We start from the raw sequence: 23024 nt of genomic DNA, 5'->3' as shown, positions 1-23024 counted from the left end.
GTTGTTTGATAGGGTGCTCACATTGGATGGCTAATTATCATGATCATGAACTGATTTTCTTCCCTAAAAGGGGTTGTCTCACTTCAGCAAGTGGCATTTATCATGTAGAGAAAGTTAATACAAGGCAGTTACTAATGTATTGTGAGTGTCCATATTGCCTTCTTTGCTGGCTGGATTCATTTTTCCATCCTATTATGCACTGCTCGTTTCCAAGGTTATGACCACCCTGCAATCCATCAGTGGTGGTCGTGCTTGCACACTATAGGAAAAAACGCCAGGCTATGTGCACTCCCGCTGTCCCAGCCACCAGAGAGGCCAGCGCTTTTTACTATAGTACACAAGCACGACCACTGCAGTTGGATTGCAGGGTGGTCGTAACCATGGAAACGAGGAGCGTATAATGTGATGGAAAAATGAATCCAGCCAGCAAAGGAGGCAATATGGACAATCACAATACATTAGTAAGTGCCCTTTAACCCAGGATACAATGACTCCTTAACTCTGAAGAGGACCTTGTCAGTCTGGCTATCTCTACGACTGCCCGAAACCTTGTCAAACATCTCTCCATATCTCAGCTTCCTGGAACCTTTCAACTGTGGCAGATGAGGAATGCGATATTGAGGGTAACTAAAATTTTTTCGGGTTTGAGTGGAGTTAGGAGTAACTAATAAATGGTGGTATTTAGGAGTAACTAATAAATCTTCACTTAACGTCACTATGACAGGTAGCAATAAATACAAAGAATGTGGCCATGGTTGGTTGTTTGCAAACCTGATTGGAATATGGCTACTACTGACCTAAGTGCAGTGACTTCCTGAGCCTAATCTTTCCTCCAATAGATTAAATAGCAATATTTCATCCAATATAGTCCAGTATGCTTAAGACGGACTGCTCAGGGGTAACTGCAGGTGAACCAGACAGCAAAGGGCAGCTACAGGATCCAGTACACCCTGCATGCAAGAGCTCCACCTGCTGGCCAAATCAAGTAACATTCATTTGGTGGCAAAATGTCATGACCAAGAAAATAACATTTGAGCAAAGCTTCTGTGAGACATGCAAACTAAGAAAAGCAATTTCATACTGCAGACAAGATGAGAAAATATATATTCTTGTAAAGTATTAACAGGAGGACCATTTGTTTAACTGCCTGTATTGATAATGGTGCTCGTCTATACTCCACCATGGACTGAACCAATCAATCAATTTACTAGTGGCAATGTGTGGTTTCTAGTAAATGATGTGCTATTGGTTTGGTCCAAAACATGGGGGCTTCTGTTGTATGTAGATGTGGATCCATAGGATATGGTGTGTCTTCAGGAGGTCATAGATGCGGGTACGAGCGGACCTCTTCCCAGGAACTGTAGTGCTCAGACGGTTTCTTGTTAGAAATTAGTCAGTACATAGTTTGGGTTCCTTAAATACTATTTTTTGGATGGGAAGAGACTGAATCTTTTTTCCTTTTTCTCCGATTTGCCCTCTGTGCCAGATGTGGAAGGAAGAGGCAGACTTTTAGACTTTGGTTTTTGATCGGATGTCTCAGTAATTGATGCCCTGAGAACGTCAATCCAGGTTTGACGATCAGCCTAAAAATATGCAGAAATGAAAAGGTAAATATCAAAGCTAATAAAAGTTAAATCCGTTACCATTCATTTCAAACATGAGCTTCAAAAGGGATATTTTCATCTCTTAAAATGATGGCACATCACCAGGGACTAAAGCACAGCTTCATTCATATTAATGGTGCACACCAGTGAAGGGGACACAGGGCTAAATCCGCTCTATGGCCCACCTATTCTCAGGATTGATGGGGGTCCAAGAGGTCATAATCCCACCCATCATAAAATGAGGGTATATCCTAGATATATGCCCAGGGTCAGACTGGCCAACCAGAGTACCAGAGGATCCTCCAGGGGGCCCAGACTCTGGTCCCATACTGGGCCCCAAAGGTCCAGGGAAAAAAAACATTTGGAGATGCCTTTCGCTTGTTATAAAGTTTTTTTGGGTGCAACTAAGAATAAATGAACAATTCTATTTTTATTTTTTTTACGGCGTTCACCGTAGGGGATAATTTACATGATATTTATGTAGTCCGGGTCGTTACGGACGTGGAAATACCAAATATATGGGGAAGATTTTTTTTTTTTTGTAATTTTTTTCATTAAAAAGTGTATTTTTAATGGGAAAAAAAAAATGCGTAATTTTTTTGTATGGGTATTTCGTATGAGTTTTTTTTACCACTTAATAGTCCCACAAGGGGACTATAACAGACAGCTTTTTGATTGCTTTTAAAATGCAATGCACTATCCCTATAGTGCAGGCATGCTCAACCTGCGGCCCTCCAGCTGTTGCAAAACTACAACTCCCATTATTCCCTGACAGCCTACAGCTATCATCCTACAGAAGGGCATCGTGGGAGTTGTAGTTTTACAACAGCAAAGGGGCCGCAGTTTGAGAATCCCTGCTATAGTGCATTGCATTTTAATGGCAGTGCTATTCTGACATTGACCAGTAGGCTGCACCAGAGTCGCAGCCTGCTGGAAATTACTCAAGGCTGGTCTACATCAGACCCCATGCAGCCTTCACACACATCGGCACCCCGCGATCCTATTTGCGGGGTGCCGATGGGAGACAGAGGGAATCCGCTCCCTCTGTCAGCATTTTACATGTGGCGGGCACCATTGTCCGCGTCATGTAAAGTGTTAAACAGTCCGGATCAGCACTCCTGCCGGTTCGGGCTGTTAGAGCAGGGCCACGGCTCTCATGTGAGAGCCAGGTCCCCGCTGCATGGGGGACCCGTGCAGCACTTAGACTGGGCCGCCGTAAAAAAAGCAGTGGCCCAGCCTAAGGCCCCTTAGTGACTGCCGTAAAGAAGCATATGGGTGGTCACTAAGGGGTTAATCAAAACCTAATAGACTTTATTGATGATATATGGGTAGAATAATTTCCACTGGTGGGCCCAAGGAACCCCAATCTGACACAGGCAATGCCACCAATTTACCATATAGCAATACCCTATTAATCCTCGTGCACATGTGGTGTGGTGCCCTGTGCAATGCTTCTAGGGGAAAGCACTAAACACACAAAATGCACAAACAAAATATCCCACAGCTTTTTCTCTTCATGTCATCCTTTCCTTTGGTCCTATTTTGTCTTATTACAGTTATCTTTATGTGTCCCAGGAGATCAGCCATGTCCACCTTCCCATCTTTAGAGTACTGTGACAAGCTGTAAGACAAGTGGTTGGAGCAGGAGCCTCCCTTCTGTGTCCTGTCCGCAGTAGGACAAAAAAAAAAGGGGAAGACCTTCCCTGTTGTCTATGCCCTGCTGCCCCCTCACTCTCTCCAGCCCAAGATGGAGCCGATGAGCAGATTAACCCTTGTTCTCCACAAGATTACTACCAGACGGTTTGTGCCAGGATCATGCTGCAGACTGCCAGTGATGGCATCTATATTTCTTGCTTTCTTTTATTATTCCTTTAAAGGAGTTGTACGCACTTTTTAATATTGATGACCTACCCAGCGGATAGGTCATCAAAATCAGATCTGTGGGGGGTCCGACAACAGGAACCCCCGCCAATCAGCTGTATGGAGAGACGGCGCGCGCAATGCGCACATGCTGTCTCCCTTCTGTCTTCCTGCTCTCCATTGTATGTCTATGGAATAGCAGAAGCGGACAGGAAGAAAGAAGGGAGACAGCACATGCGCACTGCGCGCGCCGTCTATAGGTACAGGGTGTCGGACCCCCACAGATCTAATATTGATGACCTATCCTGAGGATAGGTCATCAATATTAAAAAGCCTGGACAACCCCTTTAAGCAGGGTCACCTTTATAAGATTATAAATGGAGACAGTTTGAGACTCTCTAGACTATGGTTCAGGGTGTTACTTAGTGAGTGCTCCTGGTTCTCCTCAGGTTAACACATGCCAGATACACTTTAATGCATTCTACATACCTCATCTTTTCCTTGCAAGAGCCACTCATTGCCATCATTCAGCCTGAAAAATAAAAACACCTTTTAATTCATTTTATGTACTCATCTGCCTGCTCAGAATCCTAAAATTATAAAAGGCAACACATGTAACAATCTGAACATAGACATACAATTTATCAGTGGTATTAAAGGGATTTTCTGAGTATTATTTTGTTCTTTGTATGTTTCTAACTAGGCAAATGAAAGGACTTTACAATTCACTTACTTTATCTCTAGTTGCTGCTTTCTCAGATTTTACTGAGGGTCACATGACCTGTGATGTCAGCTTCTCTCCCTGCTCTGATGATGTTTCCTGCACAAGCCTGAGAGAGCAGATCTGTGCCTGTACACAAGACATAACTGTGCTGGCCACGCCCCCCTGCACTGCCGGCTGCTGCTTATTGCTCTCTCCCTGGATTCTTGAGGAAAAACATTAACCCCTTCAACTGCACAGGCTCAGGGCTGAAGGCTTTACTGAGTAGCTTCAGGCAGTGATGAGACAAATGCTGGGCACAGGAGCTGACAGACTAGAGGAGTTCTGCAGAGCATTGCACAAGAACAGTTAGGGGGAAGATCCTGTGTGTATCAGCAGTGTAATTGTACAGCTGGGACTTGTAGTCCTACACATACAACATGCTGCTGAGTCTCCCAGCAGGCAGACATGTCACTCAGGGCAGCACTTGTATTCACTCCCTTAGCAGTGCAGGGGGAGGGGCAGATATTGTTTTTATTGCAGGTAAGCAAAGAGCCAGAAGAGGGGAAATGAGGAAATAGATTTTTGTTGCCTAAAACTTCCTTAGCTTAGTTATATATTTCTGCCCATCAGATGCTAACTGTTAGATTCATTATAATCCCCAATGCCATTTGCTATTAGATAAGCATCTAGCCCAGGGCTGGCCAACCTGCGGCTCTCCAGCTGTTGTAAAACTACAATTCCCACCATGCCCTGCTGTAGGCTGATAGCTGTAGGCTGTCTAGTCATGCTGGGAGTTGTAGTTTTGCAACAGCTGGAGAGCCGCAGGTTGGCCAGCCCTGATCTAGCCCTTTTTAAATGCTGACATAGGATCTACCATTAGCACCTGTTGAGGTAGGGTTTTCCATAGTTTGACTCCTCTAACTGTAAAGAATCCTTTCCTGTATTGCTGTCTAAATCTCCTTTCCTCCACACATAATAAATGTACCCTGGTCCTTTATAAAGTCTTTGTACTGAATAAATCCTGTGCCAGTTCTTTGTACTGACCACACATGTAAATGAGATCACCTTTAAGGTGCCCCCCCCCCCCCCCAAGCTAAGGAAGCCCGATTTTTCTAGCCTCTGATCATAAGGGCTCATGCACACGGCCGCTGCACTTTGCGGTCCCCAATGCACTGGAAACATCCGTGCTGCTGCCGTATACGGATCCAGACCCATTTGACTTGAATGGGTCCTTGATCCGTCCACACTGCAAAAAAATATAGAACGAGGAGAGAAACCCTGCGGAAGCAGTCCATAGTGGTTCCGTGCCTCCATTCCACAGCGCACCTTCCGGATTGCGGATCCATTCAAGTGAACGGATGCGGTGCAAAAACAGCCGGCGCACGTATACTGCGGATCCCCTGTTTGCGGGCTGCAATACGGGCCTGGCCGGCACACGTTCGCATACATGAGCCCTCAGACAGACCTTCCATCCCATTTTATCTGAACCTTTTGTAGCTCTTCTATATTCTTTGTAGCATTTAATATGCAAAATACAAATCCATTATCATTTATTATATCCAGTACATTAATAAAAAAAATACATAAAAAAGGTGAAGACAGGCTCACTCAAGGTGGCGGCTGGGGTGCCATTCGTAATTACAAGTACATAATATAAATCTTAGGGCACATCAATTATATAATAGGTGTAAAACTGCACACATCATAAAGGCCTCTGCTACAAGTTCTAATAACCACAGTGGGTGATTAAAGGGTTATTCCCATCTGGGTCATTTATGGCATATATCGACTGGATATGCCTTAAATGTCTGATACTGTAGTTGGGGCTCCCACCTCTGGGACATGCTCCTGTCTAAAGAACAGGGACCCATAGTGAATGGAGGGCAAGCTGTACATGTGCAGCCACCCTCCATTCACCGCTATGGGACTTCCAAAAACAGTCCAGCGCTGGAGTGGCTATTTATGGACGTCTTATAACAGTGAATGGAGAGGACACAGCTCATGTGCTCTCCATTCAAGGCAGGACCTTATTCTTGAGATAGGAGCAGGTCTAAGAGGTGGGCAGCATGGTGACTCAGTGGTTAGCACTGGTGCCTTGCAGTGTTGGGGTCCTGGGTTCGAATTCAACCAAGGACAACATCTGCATGGAGTTTGTATGTTCTCCACGTGTTTGCGTGGGTTTCCTCCGGGTACTCTGGCTTCCTCCCACACTCCAAAGACATACTGATGATGGGCAACTCACATTGTGAGCTCCACTGAGGACAGCAAGTGATGACAGCAAATGTGTTGGTGCCATATAAGCAAGTTAAATAAATATCCTATTGATATGCCATAAATGTTGAGGTGGTAATACCCCTTTAACACTGATATGCCCAAACTACAATTAAAAATTGGCCAACAGTACACGGAATTGCTAAAGTAATGAAAAGAAGAGACCAACCAGTACCACGGCTGCAGGGCACAGGAGGTCACAGGGGAGAAAAATAATGAGTACGACTCTTTTGGTACTTTTAATACATTTACTGTTGCTGAGAAAGTTTTTAGAATTTGGACAACTCCTTTTAAAAAGAATTGGACCTAACACAGATCCTTGCAGGGGGCGGACTGGCCATAGATCCTACAGGGAAATTTCCCAGTGGGTGATGCCCGGGGACCACCCAAGCCCTCCTCAGGTTCACTGGCCAGGTACATAATGATCTGATGCTCTCAGCATTAATTAATGTATGAGTATCAGGTACTTATACACCTGACTAACGGCCACAGGTGCCCTCCTGATTTCAACTCCTCAGGATGGTGATACAGTTGAATTCTGTGCCGAGGGTGCAGTATATTTGTGCTGCACTGTGGTTTATGGTTCTGCTGGAGCGGTATTTTGTCCTGCACTACTGTATTGCAGGCTCTGCCAACTTCTGTTGGCCCTATACACTTGTGTTGCCCCACTTTCTGTCATTTTGGACCTGCCTACAACATGGACCCACTTTTAGGTTATTTCCAGGGCCACTTTAAGTTCACAGTTCAATCCTGGATCCTTGTGGTACCCCGCTGCAGATTTTAACCCATTTTGAGTAAGTACCATTTACATCGACTTTGTTTTCTGTCTCGTTACCAGTTCTTTAACCATGTGCATGTATGGTCCCCTCAGGGCCAGCGCCACCTGTAAGGCGACCTAGGTAGCCGCCTAGGGCGCTTTTTAGCAGGGGGCGCTGGCCCCGTGCGGTTTAAAAAAAAGCGTTGGTTAAGTGGTGGCGGGCCGGTCCTGCCGCAAGTTTTTTTTTATTTATTTTTTTAAGTACGGCGGCGGGCCCTCCCCTGCGCCGGGCGGCTGCCGCACTGCCCGGGCTGGCGCGTCTATGATTGTGCACCGCCCGGGCGCAGCCTGAAGAGAGGTACTGACAGGAGGGAAGCGCCTCTAATATAGCGTGGCCGAGCTCTGTTCGGTCCGCGGTACAGGAGCATTTGTTTCCTGTACCCGGCCGGACTGACAGGAAGTGCTCAATTAGTGTGCCCTTTCAGTCCGGCCGGGTACAGGAAACAAATGCTCCTGTACCGCGGACCCGAACAGAGCTCGGCCACGCTACACTAGAGGTGGGGGAGGAGAATGAGAGTGGACAAGGGAGGGGGGGGAGAGGAATGAGAGTGACAAGGGAGGGGGGGGGAAGTGATAAGGGAGGGAGGGGGAGAGGGAGAGAGTGACAAGGGAGGGGGAGAGTGACAAGGGAGGGAGGGGGGGAGAAGAGAGTGACAAGGGAGTCCCCAGAGCCAGACTGCAGCCAGAGACCAGATCATCTTATTGTCCTGGTGGTAAGTAGACAATGCAATATGTTTATTATGTAATTGTTTAGTTATTAATACTACATTGGAAACTAATTTACCTCACATTAAAAGGACACTATAGTCCCAGAACCAGTACAGTTAATGTAGTGGTACTGGTGTCTATAGCCTGTTCCTGCAGAGAACAGACCCTGTGCAGTACTGGTGGTAAAGGAGTGGGGCACCCCTAGTTCCTCATCTGCAGCTTCATTACATGGCTCTTGTGTGGTACAGTATCAAATAATTTTGCAAAATCTAGGTATATCACCAGATGTACAGTAAACTAGACCAACCCACCAGATATCAGCTAGGTTGCAGTATAGGCATACATATCTAATGTCTGGCATAACAGTATTGTAAGTAGTCGTGGTCCTTTTATCACCTATGGTGGTAGTCACCCAGCTTTACATCTAATCCTTCATGGCAAGAACTAAACTTCAGTTGACTAGTTTACCTTAGTCTGAAAACATGTTTTTTCTTCTTATAGTCCGCCACTAGTTCACAAGCCGCACTGCCCAGGCAAAGTGGTTCTTCACCTTGTAAAGTTTCATTCAGGGAAAAACTCTTGAGATCTTTGTAAAAAAATAAGTCATTATCCTTTAGCACACAGAAGACATTGTTCCAGGACCTGCAGAAAAGAAAGATGCCATGAAAATGTTTTTATTTGTTAGTTCTACTTTCACAATTTCATAGCAGTAAAGCGATCACTGAGGCCACCTATTCTACAAGCGATCACTGAGGCCACCTATTCTACAAGGGATCACTGAGGCCACCTATTCTACAAGCGATCACTGAGGCCACCTATTCTACAAGGGATCACTGAGGCCACCTATTCTACAAGCGATCACTGAGGCCACCTATTCTACAAGGGATCACCGAGGCCACCTATTCTACAAGCGATCACTGAGGCCACCTATTCTACAAGCGATCACTGAGGCCACCTATTCTACAAGGGATCACTGAGGCCACCTATTCTACAAGGGATCACTGAGGCCACCTATTCTAACAAGGGATCACCTATGCCACCTATTCTACAAGCGATCACTGAGGAACCTATTCTACAAGGGATCACTGAGGCCACCTATTCTACAAGCGATCACTGAGGCCACCTATTCTACAAGGGATCACTGAGGCCACCTATTCTACAAGGGATCACTGAGGCCACCTATTCTACAAGCGATCACGGAGGCCACCTATTCTACAAGGGATCACTGAGGCCACCTATTCTACAAGCGATCACTGAGGCCACCTATTCTACAAGGGATCACTGAGGCCACCTATTCTACAAGGGATCACTGAGGCCACCTATTCTACAAGGGATCACTGAGGCCCCCCTATTCTACAAGCGATCACTGAGGCCACCTATTCTACAAGCGATCACTGAGGCCACCTATTCTACAAGCGATCACTGAGGCCACCTATTCTACAAGCGATTACTGAGGCCACCTATTCTACAAGCGATCACTGAGGCCACCTATTCTACAAGCGATCACTGAGGCCACCTATTCTACAAGCGATCACTGAGGCCACCTATTCTACAAGCGATCACTGAGGCCACCTATTCTACAAGCGATCACTGAGGCCACCTATTCTACAAGGGATCACTGAGGCCACCTATTCTACAAGGGATCACTGAGGCCACCTATTCTACAAGCGATCACTGAGGCCACCTATTCTACAAGCGATCACTGAGGCCACCTATTCTACAAGCGATCACTGAGGCCACCTATTCTACAAGCGATCACTGAGGCCACCTATTCTACAAGCGATCACTGAGGCCACCTATTCTACAAGCGATCTAGCCGATTCTTGAAAATAACTGAATGCTCAGTGATCAGGGATCAGCACCTTTCGGCACTCCAACTACTGTATAACTACAACTCCCAGCTTGCAAACTTGCTTGGCTGTTCTTCTAACTCCCATAGTAGTAAATGGAGCACTCTGGGAGTTGTAGTTTCACCTGGAGTGTCGGAGCATGCTGATCCCTTAGCTAGATAATGGATTGATGAATACAGAATTAACATGTGGACATGGAAGACTGTACAAATGATTGGCTTGCTCCAGTGTCTTGCGTGCGGCAATCCTATAGTATTGTACACCATTGAGGATAAGCCTCATAAAAGAAGATGAAATATAATAACTTCTGTGCATACAGACCCTGACCCAGCCATAAATCCATAACTGCGTCCATTAAGATGCTGTACTTTACTGTCTCCTTAACTATATTATGAAAGAGTGCTCTACCTGTTTTGTGCCTTCTTGAGTGGTCCTTCCAGCTCGTGCTTCCTGAGTAAGTATCCTTGCATTTCCACACTGACAGAACTGGACAGACCTGCTGGAAGAGTGGTAACCTCTTCTGTTACGATCACCGTTGGGTGTAATACGCTGTAATCTGTCTGCCCTGTAAATACGCTTTCTTGCTCATCTTTTGTGGATTTCCACTCTTGTAATGTCACTTGTGTCTCTTCTATAATCTGTTTGCTCGGCAGTTCATGTTTTATCACCTCTTTTACCTATAACATAAAAATTTGAATGAGACACAGTCCTTGCAGAATCATTTAATCGAAGGGCTCATGCACTTGAACGTACTTTCCGTTCCTTTTTTTTTCCGTATACGGAACCATTCATTTCAATGGGTCTGCAAAAAAAACGGAAGTTACTCCATGTGCATTCCGTTTCAGTGTGTCCGCGTTCTGCAAAATAATAGAACATGTCCTATTATTGTCCGCATTACGGACAAGGATAGGGCTGTTTTATTAGGGGCTAGCTGTTCGGTTCCTCAAAATACGGAATGCATATGGACGTTATCAGTGTTTTTTTGCGGATCCTTTTTTTGCAGACCACAAAATACATAGTCGTGTACATGAGGCCTAATACACAAAAAGATTCTGGGAAGTGACCTGAAAATACCAGGCTAATAAAAAGAAGATAAGGTAAATGTCTCTATTATTTACACAGTGTAGCAGCCAGTACATGCCCCCCTCGGTACAGCGACCAAGGGTCCTCTTCATATGGTTCCTTCAGTCAGTGTTGCATCTACTGAAGATCTGCTCTGTGCAATGTACAAGAGAGAAGGGAGAGCCATGTTCTGGCCAAAATTTTTTACATGCGGCCAGCCAGAAATCCATGTAAAAAAATATCTTTTACAAAAAGATTAATAAATAACCAACTTACATAAAGGAGATATTCCTCATAAATGCTAGATGGGTGGGGAACTAACCATTCAGACCGCCACAATCCGCACAACAAGGGACTATAGTCCCTCAATGCCCCAGTAGTAAGACCACATCTAAGGGTCCATTCACACGTCCGCAAAATGGGTCCGCATCCGTTCCGCAATTTTGCGGAATGGGTGCAGACCCATTCATTTTCAATAGGGCCGGAATGTGCTGTCCGCATCCGCGGATCCGTGCTTCCGTTTCCACCAAAAAAATAGAACATGTGCTATTCTTGTCCGCAAATGCGGACAAGATTAGGCATTTTCTATTATAGTGCCGGCGATGTGCGGTCCGCAAATTGCGGAATGCACATTGCCAGTTTCCATGTTTTGCAAATCCGCAATTTGCGGATCCGCAGAACACTTACGGACGTGTGAATGGACCCCAAGTTGTTTAAATGGAGCAGTGGTCGAGCATGTCCCCTGTCACTCCATTTATGCTTATGGGAGCAGCAGGACTCATGCTTCAACACAGCTCCATTCCAGTCTCCTCCAAAGCATGTACTTGCGTGTGGGAGTAACAAGGAATCAGGGTTCCCCATTCTGGTCATTGACGTGATACAAGGGGGACGCAGCACCACTGTAACCAGCCATCAACAAACTGGATGTTGACACACGAGGACCGAAGCACTGCAGCAATGGAGCTGGAACCCAGCGGTGGGGAGCAGGTAAGTATGCTTCCCTCCGCAGGTCCGGTCTACCCAAAAGGCCTCCGAAGATGGAAAACCCTTTTAAACTTTGAAAAACCCTTCCGAAAAGGTTTCTTTTTAGATTTAGAATTTATGTCTCAAAAAAATATAGCTGGTGCATAACTCTGGTGTCTTAAATGCATTTTAATCTCTCAGTGACACAACTAATTTTAGCCTTACGGACCAGTAACATGGCCCCCCTGGCCCCCCAAAATAACTTTTCTGTTTTATTTCTTCAGTTTAGCTATATGAGATCCTAAATTGTACGTCAGCAGTTGCAATTTTTATAGGAACCATTTTTGGGAAATATAATTTATTAAGTAACAGAATGTAATTAAATACAACAGCAATTTCAGCATTGCTTTTTGGGCTATCCGTGCTCACTGAGTGGTGTTAACAACACGATAATTACCATGATACCTCATTTATTTAGCTTTTACCTACTACTTGCAAAATAAACACTTTTTATTGTGATCAATAAATAATTTATTAAGCACAGGTCATTATGTTCGCAGCGTAGCTTTATTTTCTTTTTAATAATAAAACAATATACGACAGAAAAGTAATTTTTTTACTTTTTATTGGTGAAACCGCTTAAGGCTACTTTCACACTCGCGTTTAGTGCAGATCCATCATGGATCTGCAAAGACGGATCCGTTCAGATAATACAAACGTCTGCATCTGTTCAGAACGGATCCTTTTGTATTATCTGTAACATAGCCAAGACGGATCCGTCTTGAACACAATTGAAAGTCAATGGAGGACGGATCCTTTTTCTATTGTGGCAGATTGTGTCATAGAAAATGGATCCGTCCCCATTGACTTACATTGTGTGTCAGAACGGATCCGTTTGGCTCAGTTTCGTCAGACGGACACCAAAACGCTGCAGGCAGTGTTTTGGTGTCAGCCTCCATTCTGCTTTGGAGGCGGAACTGATGCAAACTGATGCATTCTGAGCGGATCCTTTTCCATTCAGAATGCATTAGGGCAAAACTGATCCGTTTTGGACCCGCTTGTGAGAGCCCTGAACGGATCTCAGAAACGGAAACCAAAACGCCAGTGTGAAAGTAGCCTAAGCTACTGGTTCCTTGCCACTAGTGTGAAACTAGCCTTAGGTGCCGCGTGATAAACAGCTACAGTAATTAGACTTGGAGGAGTGATTAGATGAGATAGTGATCATCTTTTCATTCCTCATGTTCACTGATTGATATGGGGGAGGTAATGTGAAGAGTTAAAGGGGTTGTCCCACAAAAAATATTCTACTGTTTTCAAACCAGCACTTGATATAAATCTAGCAGAGCAATGAGTGGGGAGATCTCTGGATCCATGTGAGGTACAGGACTGGTTCTAGCTTTGTTAGAAAGAGGTAGTCATTTACTATATGAGGTCTGATTTTTATTTTTTTACATTAGTCATGGGATAACCCCTTTAAGCCTCTTTCACACAAACGCAAAATAGAAAAAGGAGAGAGAGGACAGCGCCTCATGTGTGGTGTTGCTTGAAAATATTGTATAAAATTATCTAGTTCGTTTACCAGAGTCTGTTGTTGAGGTAGTCACAACAGCTATGCAGGCTCCTGCTGGAATATATCCCGACCAGCACACGGGGACTTGGCTGCAGCCTGGGTTCCTGCCGCACCCAAAAATCCGGGTGCTGGAGCTGAAGTAGGACGTTGGTAAAAAGAAACAAGATGAACCCCTTCTGTGGGCGCTGCCAAGGATACCGTCACAATAGAGCAGATTGTTCCAAACTCTTTTATTGTCTACGCGTTTTTGGGGTGAATGAGGACAGTGTTACATCTATGACAAACATACATATATATATATTTAAAAACTGTTTTTGGCGCCAACATGTGGGGGGGTGTCTGCAGGAGGAGCACCAGAGAGTGACAGAGTGCTAAGGGTGCAGATCGCACCCCAGTGTGTATAATAATAAATACAATACATAGAGCCACCTTAGATTCTAAACATGTCACCCTGGTTCCTACAGTCCGTTTGAGGCACCTATCACCTATCGCGCTGATCCTGAGTGAAGGCCAGTGCCTTAGCCACGCCCCCTTAACTCTGACAATAGGAAAAGTAAGCCCGACCTATCGCGCTGGACCCTAAACCACGCCCCCCCCCAAGCTCACTGAGCGCTTCATCGCTCAGCATGTATTTATTATTATACACACTGGGGTGCGATCTGCACCCTTAGCACTCTGTCACTCTCTGGTGCTCCTCCTGCAGACACCCCCCCCACATGTTGGCGCCAAAAACAGTTTTTAAATATATATATATGTATGTTTGTCATAGATGTAACACTGTCCTCATTCACCCCAAAAAGGCGTAGACAATAAAAGAGTTTGGAACAATCTGCTCTATTGTGACGGTATCCTTTGCAGCGCCCACAGAAGGGGTTCATCTTGTTTCTTTTTACCTACGTCCTCTTTCACACAAACAATATGGATTGGCTTCGGATGCATTCAGGGTGCGTTTAGTGAAACTCGCACCATTTTGCAAGCAAGTTCAGTCAGTTTTGTCTGCGATTGCTTTCAGTTGTTCAGTTTTTTCCGCGTAGGTACAAAGTGTTTTGATGCGTTTTTCACGCGCGCAATAAAAAACAGAAGGTTTACAAACATCTCTTAGCAACCATCAGTGAAAAACGCATTGCATATGCACTTGCTTCCGAATGCAATGCGATTTTCACTGAAGCCCAACTCACTTCTATGGGGCCAGGGCTACGTGAAAAACGCAGTATATAGAACATGCTGCATTTTTCACGCAATGCAGAACTGATGCGTGAAAAAAAGCGCTCATGTACACAGACCCATTGAAATGAATTGGTCAGGATTCAGTGCGGGTGCTATGCGTTCAAGTCACGCATTGCACCTACGCAAAAAACTCACTCGTGTGAAAGGGGCCGTAGGCGTCGCGTGTGAGGGCCAGACAAGATGCGGGTGCGTTGCGGGAAAATGCACGATTTTTCAGCGCGAGTGCAAAGCGTTTTAATGCGTTTTGCACGTGCGCGAGAAAAATCGGCATGTTTGGTACCCAGACCCGGACTTCTTCACAGAAGTTCGGGTTTGGGATCGGTGTTGTGTAGATTTTTATTATTTTCCCTTATAACATGGTTATAAGGGAAAATAATAGCATTCTTAATACAGAATGCTTAGTAAAATGTCCATTGAGGGGTTAAAAATAATAAACAAATTTAATTCACCCCATTCACTTGATCGTGTAGCGGATCTCCTCTTCGTTCTACTTTCTTCAGGACCTGGCTAAAGGACCTTTGATGACGTCACTGCGCTCATCACATGGTCCATCCCCATGGTCATCAAAGGTCCTTTAGCCAGGTCCTGAAGAAAGTTGAAAGAAGAGGAGATCCGCTACGTGATCAAGTGAATTGGGTGAATTAAATTTGTTTATTCTTTTTAACCCCTCAATGGACATTTTACTAAGCATTTTGTATTAAGAATGCTATTATCTTCCCTTATAACCATGTTATAAGAGAAAATAATAAAGATCGGGTCCCGATCGCCTCCTAGCAACCATGCTTGAAAAATCGCACCGCATCTGCACTTGCTTACAGATGCTTGCGATTTTCATGCAGCCCCATTCACTTCCATGTGATTTTCACGCAACGCACAAGTGATGCGTGAAAAATCACCGCTCATGTACACAGCACCATTGAAGTGAATGGGTCCGGATTCAGTGCGGGTGCAATGCGTTCACCCCACGCATTGAACCCGCGCGGAATTCTCGCCCGTGTGAAAGGGGCCTTAGTGTCACCCCTTTCCCTAGGATGATCTAAACAAATACAGGGACAGGAGGAAATCTGTGAGCCTCCTCCTCTCCCTGCATGCTGTCTGTTTGTCCACCTCCAGCCCCACCTCTCTCTTCCTCCGCATACGCCAAAATGAGAGCAGCAAGTACAGTAGATGTAGCTGTCACTTCAGTCTGCTCTAATTTAGGCTAGATCACAACTAGATTCTTGGCTTTAAAACATGAAGAATGCTGCTCTAACTGCATTCTACTGTGAGAAAGAGCCCTCACAATTGAGGAGAACACAGCAGGGGGGCTGTGTTATCTTCAAACAGCTGATTGGCGGGATCCTGAGGATAGGTCATCAATACAGGAAAGCAGACAACCCCTTTAATTGATAGTTTTGTACACAAAATTGTGAAATGTGAACCAGCATTTAGTCTGAAGGTGGAAGAGCTTACCTCTTCTGGTTCCTCCTCTGCTTGGCTAGAGGCTGGCTGTAAATACTCTCTCTCTTCTTTTGGTTGAACACTGGGAATACAATCATATGAAATGCGTTCATTTCCTTTATAGTAGTTAACACTGTAAATCATTTGTTCATTTGCATTCAATCCATCTGTATCCATATCCATAACAAAAAGCATTGAAATTGAATCTGACCTGGCAATCAGCTAATCGCTGTAGGTCCAGCTACCTGACACTTCCAGCATAGCCGAGCAAGACATGTTTATGGGCATCAGAATAATAGATGCTACTAGCTAGATTTAGAAACAGGGCTCTTCCAGTTGCCTAATAGTGACTTCACACACAAGCTCACTTTCTTTGTAGACCCGCACTGTACTTGCCATCCTGTCACTTCCAGTGCTTTCATCAGACTGGACTACTACTGTGTGTGTCGCATGTCAAGACATGTCTCAACCTGCACAGACAAGCTCAGCTATCTAACACTGGCAGAACATGCAAGGGTAGATAACTTATTGAACATCCCTCATAGGAAATAATGTGACTAGCATCCGGATCTGCTACAAGAAGCCGTCCCATTCATTTCAATGGAACAAGCCTATGGTAATTACACCTGATCACCACCAACGCCAAGAAGGTAAACAATGAAGAGAAAGCAGCACTGGCATGACGCGCGCCTTCTCTTCAACCAGCTGATCGGCAGGGTGCCGGTTGTCAGACCCCCAGCCGATCTGATATTGATGACCGATCCTGAGGATAGGTCATCAATAAAAATCACTTCGACAACCCCTTTAATTTATGTAACTGTCCCTTTCGGACACATAGATGGTTAGTAACAATGCCAGCTAGGTTATTTTCACCTATGGAAGAAGAATACAACTTTTGTTATGTTACCATAAACTTTTAAACACATTTATTCATGAAATCCCCTGCTCCTGTCTGTCCTGATCTCAGAAAGCCAGCTGTTTTGTCACTCTTTGGCCTCACTATTGCACATGATCAATTTGGAGGCTCCGTTTTGGGCTTCCATCATAGTGTTCGTCAAAAATAGTAGAGAGAAAAGTCCTGAATGCAGGAAACATTCTCCCGAATGGACGCTATCATAGTCAATGTGATCTGTTGGGCTCTGTTCCTGACAGTTATGTGCCAAATGCAGCACTTATGTTATTTATTCTGCTCCTATAATGGAGCAGAACAACGGAAACAATAGCACTTGTTGAACGTGCGCTTAATAATTAAGACTCATTTTCGGACTTACTGAATTTCTGCCTGGACTTCTCTCGTTTGGACATCAGCTGCCAGAGCCATTTGTTGCATCGTGGCTTCCTGATATTTCCGAATTTCCAGCAATTCCAACTGAAAAGGAGAAACATGATAAATGCACCATCCAGGGTCTGACAGACTATGGGCATCACCTGACAACCAGCACCTGTAATTCATGTCAATCAGCTATTTACGAAATACAGAATTTAAATATTTCACATAAGAGGGCAACTATATGATATTTCTGTTTATTTTGATTTCTGTTTCCAGTTTTCTTTAAAGGGTAACTGTCATGTTTTCATCAAAAAAATCTATTTTAGCATATGTTACTGCTGCAGCAGCATTATGCATAAAGCAATGTTTAGTTTCTTCACATAGCACTGTTTTCCTTAAGTTTTTCCCTTCCTTTCACACTCGCATTTTGTGCGGATCCGTCATGGATCTGCACAGACGGATCCGTTTAGATAATAAAAACTTCTGCATCCGTTCAGAACTGATCCGTTTGTATTATCTTTAACATAGCCAAGACGGATCCGTCTTGAACACCATTAAAAGTCAATGGGCGACGGATCCGTTTTCTATTGTATTAGATTGTGTCAGTGATGGCTCAGTTTCATCAGACAGACACCAAAACGCTGCAAGCAGCGTTTTGGTGTCCATCTCCAAAGCGGAATGGAGACTGAACTGATGCATTCTGAGCGGATCCTTTTCCATTCAGAATGCATTAGGATGCAAACTGATCCGTTATGGACCGCTTGTGAGAGCCCTGAACGGATCTCGCAAACGGAAAGCCAAAACGCGAGTGTGAAAGTATTAGTTACTGTTTAAACATTTACAATATGAGTTCCCTGAGACCAAAACTGCTTTCCTTCACTTCCCATACACACTTGCTGTAGCCAGCAGCTTCCTGCCAGCCAATCAGATTGGATTACTGAGAGACACGCCTCCTCACTCTGAAGCCTAATGCAGGCATGCAGTGTGGAGGACCGCCCCTCTGTCTTCTGTTTATACTAAAGGGAAGACAGACAAGCCACAGCAACTGTTTTTAAGGGAGCAGTGGAAAGGGACAGAGGACATTAATGAAAGCTGTTATTATAAGGTAATTACAGATCTTTTGATAATCTGACAGACTAACTCAGGAATACATGCCTAGCTCTAATAAACTAGCAAATAAAATTAAAAAAAATATGACAGTTACCCTTTAAATGTCCTTTAAAGGGCTATTCCCACTCCCATAGAAGTCAATGGAGAGCGTCGCCCACACTGGCTACCTCTACATTCACAGCATCCGCAAGAATGGACCCGTTTTTGAGGAAGATGCAGGTCCCAGAAGTAGGACCCACACTTACTGGACATTTATGGCATATTCTGTAGATATGTCATATATGTTGAGATGGGAATACCCCTTTAAAGGAGACTTGTGGTCTATATTTAGAAGTGTAATGAAGAAGAAACATAAAATGATCCAACTGTTACCAGATCTTATAAACATACAGTTTATTTACTTCTATGCTTTGGGTCGTGAATGTTTACATGGTGTGTTCAATAAAAACATGGTAACATTTAATTCTTTGTGTGTTATTAGTTTAAGCAGACTGTGATTGTCTATTGTTGTGACTTAGATGAAGATCAGATCACATTTTATGACCAATTTGTGCACAAATCCTTATCATTCCAAAGGGTTCACATACTTTCTTGCAAATATAATTATAATATATATATATATATATATATATATATATATATATATATATATGAAGTTTTTTTAGAGTGTTGGACAGCTGGAGACCTCAGTAATGGACCATCTGTCCTGAGCTTGATCTGCTTTGATGCCCTTAGTTACCACTGCAATTCATTGAAGGGGATCCAGAGTACGCGACCACAAGCAGCTGGTGCAGTGTTTCAGTGTATCATGTTGCAGACGTACCGTAGTCAACCTTTCAAGCGCTGCAAATCTTTCTTCCCATGTTGCTGTGGACTTCTCGAAGGCCTCATGCTTTTTTAATAACTTCTCCACGTCATCAACACTGTTTCCGACATGCGTGGTATACAAGTAAGGTTCCTTTGCTATTAACCAGGCTTCTGCCATGGAGGCATCTCTCGCAAACTGACAAACTTCCAACACTGAAAGCAACAACATGAAGATATTAACGATGGTCAGCCATTTTTATAGGTACAAATCTGCTGACAGATGCCCTTTAAAAGGAGTATTGCCATCTCAGCAATTCACATCAGAGGGGTCAGAACTGCAAAAATGACCTAGCAGCCCATGATGCGTTCTTTTTGTAATTCCCATAGAAGTGAATAGAAGTTATGGAAGCAGAGTAGCACCGTTTCGGAAATTGGGAGCTACAGAACCGGCATAATTTGCTGTGCTATATTGTTCCCAAAACTCCTATTCACTTCTTTTGGATTTACGGAAACAGCATTGCAAAGTCCAGGTCGGATGTTTATGACGAGAATTCTGATCTTTCTGAACTGAGAACACCCCATCTTTAACCTCCCTTTTTTTACCTAATGCACTAGCGGTGGCTGCACCAGGACTTGCATGGAGGTAAGTTCTTGTAAAGCGAATACTTGCTGGCTGGCATCATCATCAGCAAGTGTTCTCTCGTGGCACTGTCTTCAAGGAGGGCTAAGTTAGCTGTCCATACAGCCAACAACGTTCTGCATACACTGCCTGTAGGGATAGGCTGGAGTAGCTTGCCTCCTTCCCGCCCTACTATCCTACTATTGCCACTGCTCCTGGATTGTTCAGTATTTGAACACTTGTCGCCTAGTCTCAGTACATTAGTGCTAGTGGGACAGCTTTAGTCTGTCCAGTCATGTGTATTACATGCTTGGATGTTGGGCGATACATCCACTTACACAATGCATGGACGCCGGGCATTAGACAGTACATCCACTTACACAATGCATGGACGGCGGGCATTAGAGAATACATCCACTTACACAATGCATGGATGCCGGGCATTAGAGAATACATCCACTTACACAATGCATGGACGCCGGGCATTAGAGAATACATCCAGTTACACAATGCATGGACGCCGGGCATTAGAGAATACATCCAGTTACACAATGCATGGACGCCCGGGTATTAGAGAATGCATCCAGTTACACAATGCATGGATGGTGGGCATTAGAGAATACATCCACTTACACAATGCATGGACGCCGGGCATTAGAGAATACATCCACTTACACAATGCATGGATGCCCGGGTATTAGAGAATGCATCCACTTCATCTCTGTTAGTGCTTCTATGAGACGCCCTAACATTTGAAGGACTGTCTGCGGGAAGTTATCTTTTCTAAAGCCTCCCAATATAATAGAATTGTCTAGGCATCGCCTCTCAAATGCTTGGTGTGCAAGTCTCTTGTAAAGCTGAGAGCCTGTGTAAGGAGTGGTCGGTCACTGGTCACTTGCTGAACCAAGAACTTTACCAGAGATCATTTCTTCTAAAGAGGAAAGCAGGCAACTACTGTATGCTCAATTGGCACCACAAAAACACAGGAGGGAGGCAGATTTGCCAAGTGAAGATCTTCTATCTGACCACTAGGTGGCGACATGTGTTTACTCACAAACATTGAGCCATTCCCATCGCTTGTCCCATTTCTCCATCATCTCGGCCCTTCTCTCAGCCAGTTCTCCAAGCTTCTCCTTTATCTGATTAAGAAATGGATTGTAGGATGAGAGAGGAGCATGTACTTACTGCTATGCAATGTGCAGCTAGCATACGAAAAGCATAAAGAAATATAACAATAATGGCGTTTGGTAGATTAACGTTAAAGTATGTCATAAGTGTATTAATAAAGGCCTGATTATTAATACTCAGAGTAAGTATTTCATACTTGCTTTATGAAAATTAATTATCCATCGCTGTATATAGAGAGAAAATACTAACTATAATAAACATGTGAATGCCTAATGCAAACTTTTCCTTTGCTGGGGCTACATTGCGACCTCGACGCATGACCAAGGATTGCTGTGCAGTCATAGAAGATAATGGGGTTGCAACACAACTCGCAAGCTGCTGTAACCACAACCCAAAATCGCAAAAAAAAAATAATAATGCATGTTTGGATTTCTTAGTAATCCTGAGTTCGCAGCAGATGGCGAGTCCTGCTGGCAGGGGCCAGACTTGCCTTAGACACTACAGGGAAATTTTCAGTTGGGCCAATATCCAGGGGGCAGCCTGAGCCCTTTCGTGGCCACCAGACAAACACACAATAATCTAATGCTCTCAACATTAATTAATGTAGGAGCATTAGGCTGTGCCCTCCTGAATTCCAATGCATTGCCATCTTGCGCTGCACCGTGGTATTTGGTTCTGCAGGGGTGGTATTTTGTGTTGCGCTACAGTATTGTTGACCCCACCTACTTGTGTTGCCCTTCTGTCAATTTGAACTTTTCTACAACATGGGGCAACTTTTAGGTTTCTTGGCCAACCTTAAGTTCCCAATCTGCCCCGTGCACTTTGGCCCCATACATTTCTACACAGCTAACCTTGATCACGTGACGAGGGTCAGTCTAAAACCGGTATTATATCCCAGAGCTTACTCACAAATCTGTATTCTTCAAAACTGGAGGATCAGGACAATGTATTTCATAGAATATTATATGCAGATTTATTATGATGAGATGAAGGTATTGCCCCTCTCCACTTCACCATACAGGCTGCATGATAAGATGCGACTGCACAGATAATACTGCATACAATGTCCACATGATACCGCAATAGGTGCAATACACATGGCAAATAATTGTGTAAGTAACAGACGAGGTCAGGAAGAATGCGAACTGCTTGGCAGTGGCTAAGCCTACGTTCACATCTCCGAGATCTGGCCCCCTAATCCAGCGCAAATGTCGACAGGATAAAAACCCATTGCATGCAATGGTATTTGTCCAGCTGAAACCCGGTATTTATGCTGGAAAGCACCCGGATCACCAGTGTCAATGGGGATCTGGCGGTGTCGTGAAGTGACGGAGATGTGCACGAGGCCTTACAGTGGCTGTGTGGGCCTCTACTGGGTCCTCATCCAGCTCAGGGCACGTGGTAGAAATGAATCACAGCCATTTGCTGGTCTTTCTATTGAACGCTACTTCACAAAACAGTAACTTTCTTAAAATGCAGAAAAGTTTACAGTATAACATATTTGATGGTTTAGGATTTTACCTCTTCTGAATCTGGGTGATTACGAGCCAGAAGGGTTTCACCTAGCTCAACACAGCTGCTATAAGTCGCGTTTCTGGCTTCAATTTCAGCCCTCAGTTCCTGGTGGTATTTTATTAGGAACTCAACCGACGACACATCTCTGTGAATCAGAAAATAGCGCATAAACACATTTTTTGGCAACGGTTACGTGCACCTGTTAGTTACATGCATGGGTGGCGGCCATGCAAAGGGATAAACCATTCATGAGGCTGGAGCCTGTAGTGATTTGTATCTGACCTGCAGCCTATAAGCACTGAATAAAGATATATGCAATAAGGAGCTACAAAATGCTCAAAACGCCATTTTCACGGATTATTAAATCATTTTCAGGATTTGCTAGCAATTTAGAGGTTTTAACTTTAATTTAGTTCCCAAGCATGTCTGGGAAACACACTTTGTGTGACAGCAGCGTTTTGAAAACCAAACACTGCTCCTCTGACCCAGACTCACAGCAA

General features: G+C 44.3%; 1 protein-coding gene across 1 annotated transcript in view; it reads right to left on the bottom strand.

Annotated features, from left to right (window-relative positions):
* Nucleotides 1-474: 474 nt before the first annotated feature.
* The window catches only part of LOC120981646 (spectrin beta chain, erythrocytic-like), a 103309-nt gene continuing 80759 nt past the window's right edge, over nt 475-23024 (bottom strand). The window contains 9 exon segments of the mRNA XM_040411233.1: nt 475-1583; nt 3954-3996; nt 8432-8605; nt 10222-10490; nt 16088-16157; nt 17347-17444; nt 19279-19475; nt 20936-21020; nt 22531-22669. Coding sequence (XP_040267167.1) covers nt 1422-1583; nt 3954-3996; nt 8432-8605; nt 10222-10490; nt 16088-16157; nt 17347-17444; nt 19279-19475; nt 20936-21020; nt 22531-22669 — 1237 coding nt within the window. The 3' untranslated portion in view covers nt 475-1421.

Source organism: Bufo bufo, chromosome 11, assembly GCF_905171765.1.
Source record: "Bufo bufo chromosome 11, aBufBuf1.1, whole genome shotgun sequence".
Classification (NCBI taxonomy): domain Eukaryota; kingdom Metazoa; phylum Chordata; class Amphibia; order Anura; family Bufonidae; genus Bufo; species Bufo bufo.
Note: the sequence above shows the minus strand (reverse complement) of the source record. Positions and strands in the feature narration are given on the sequence as shown.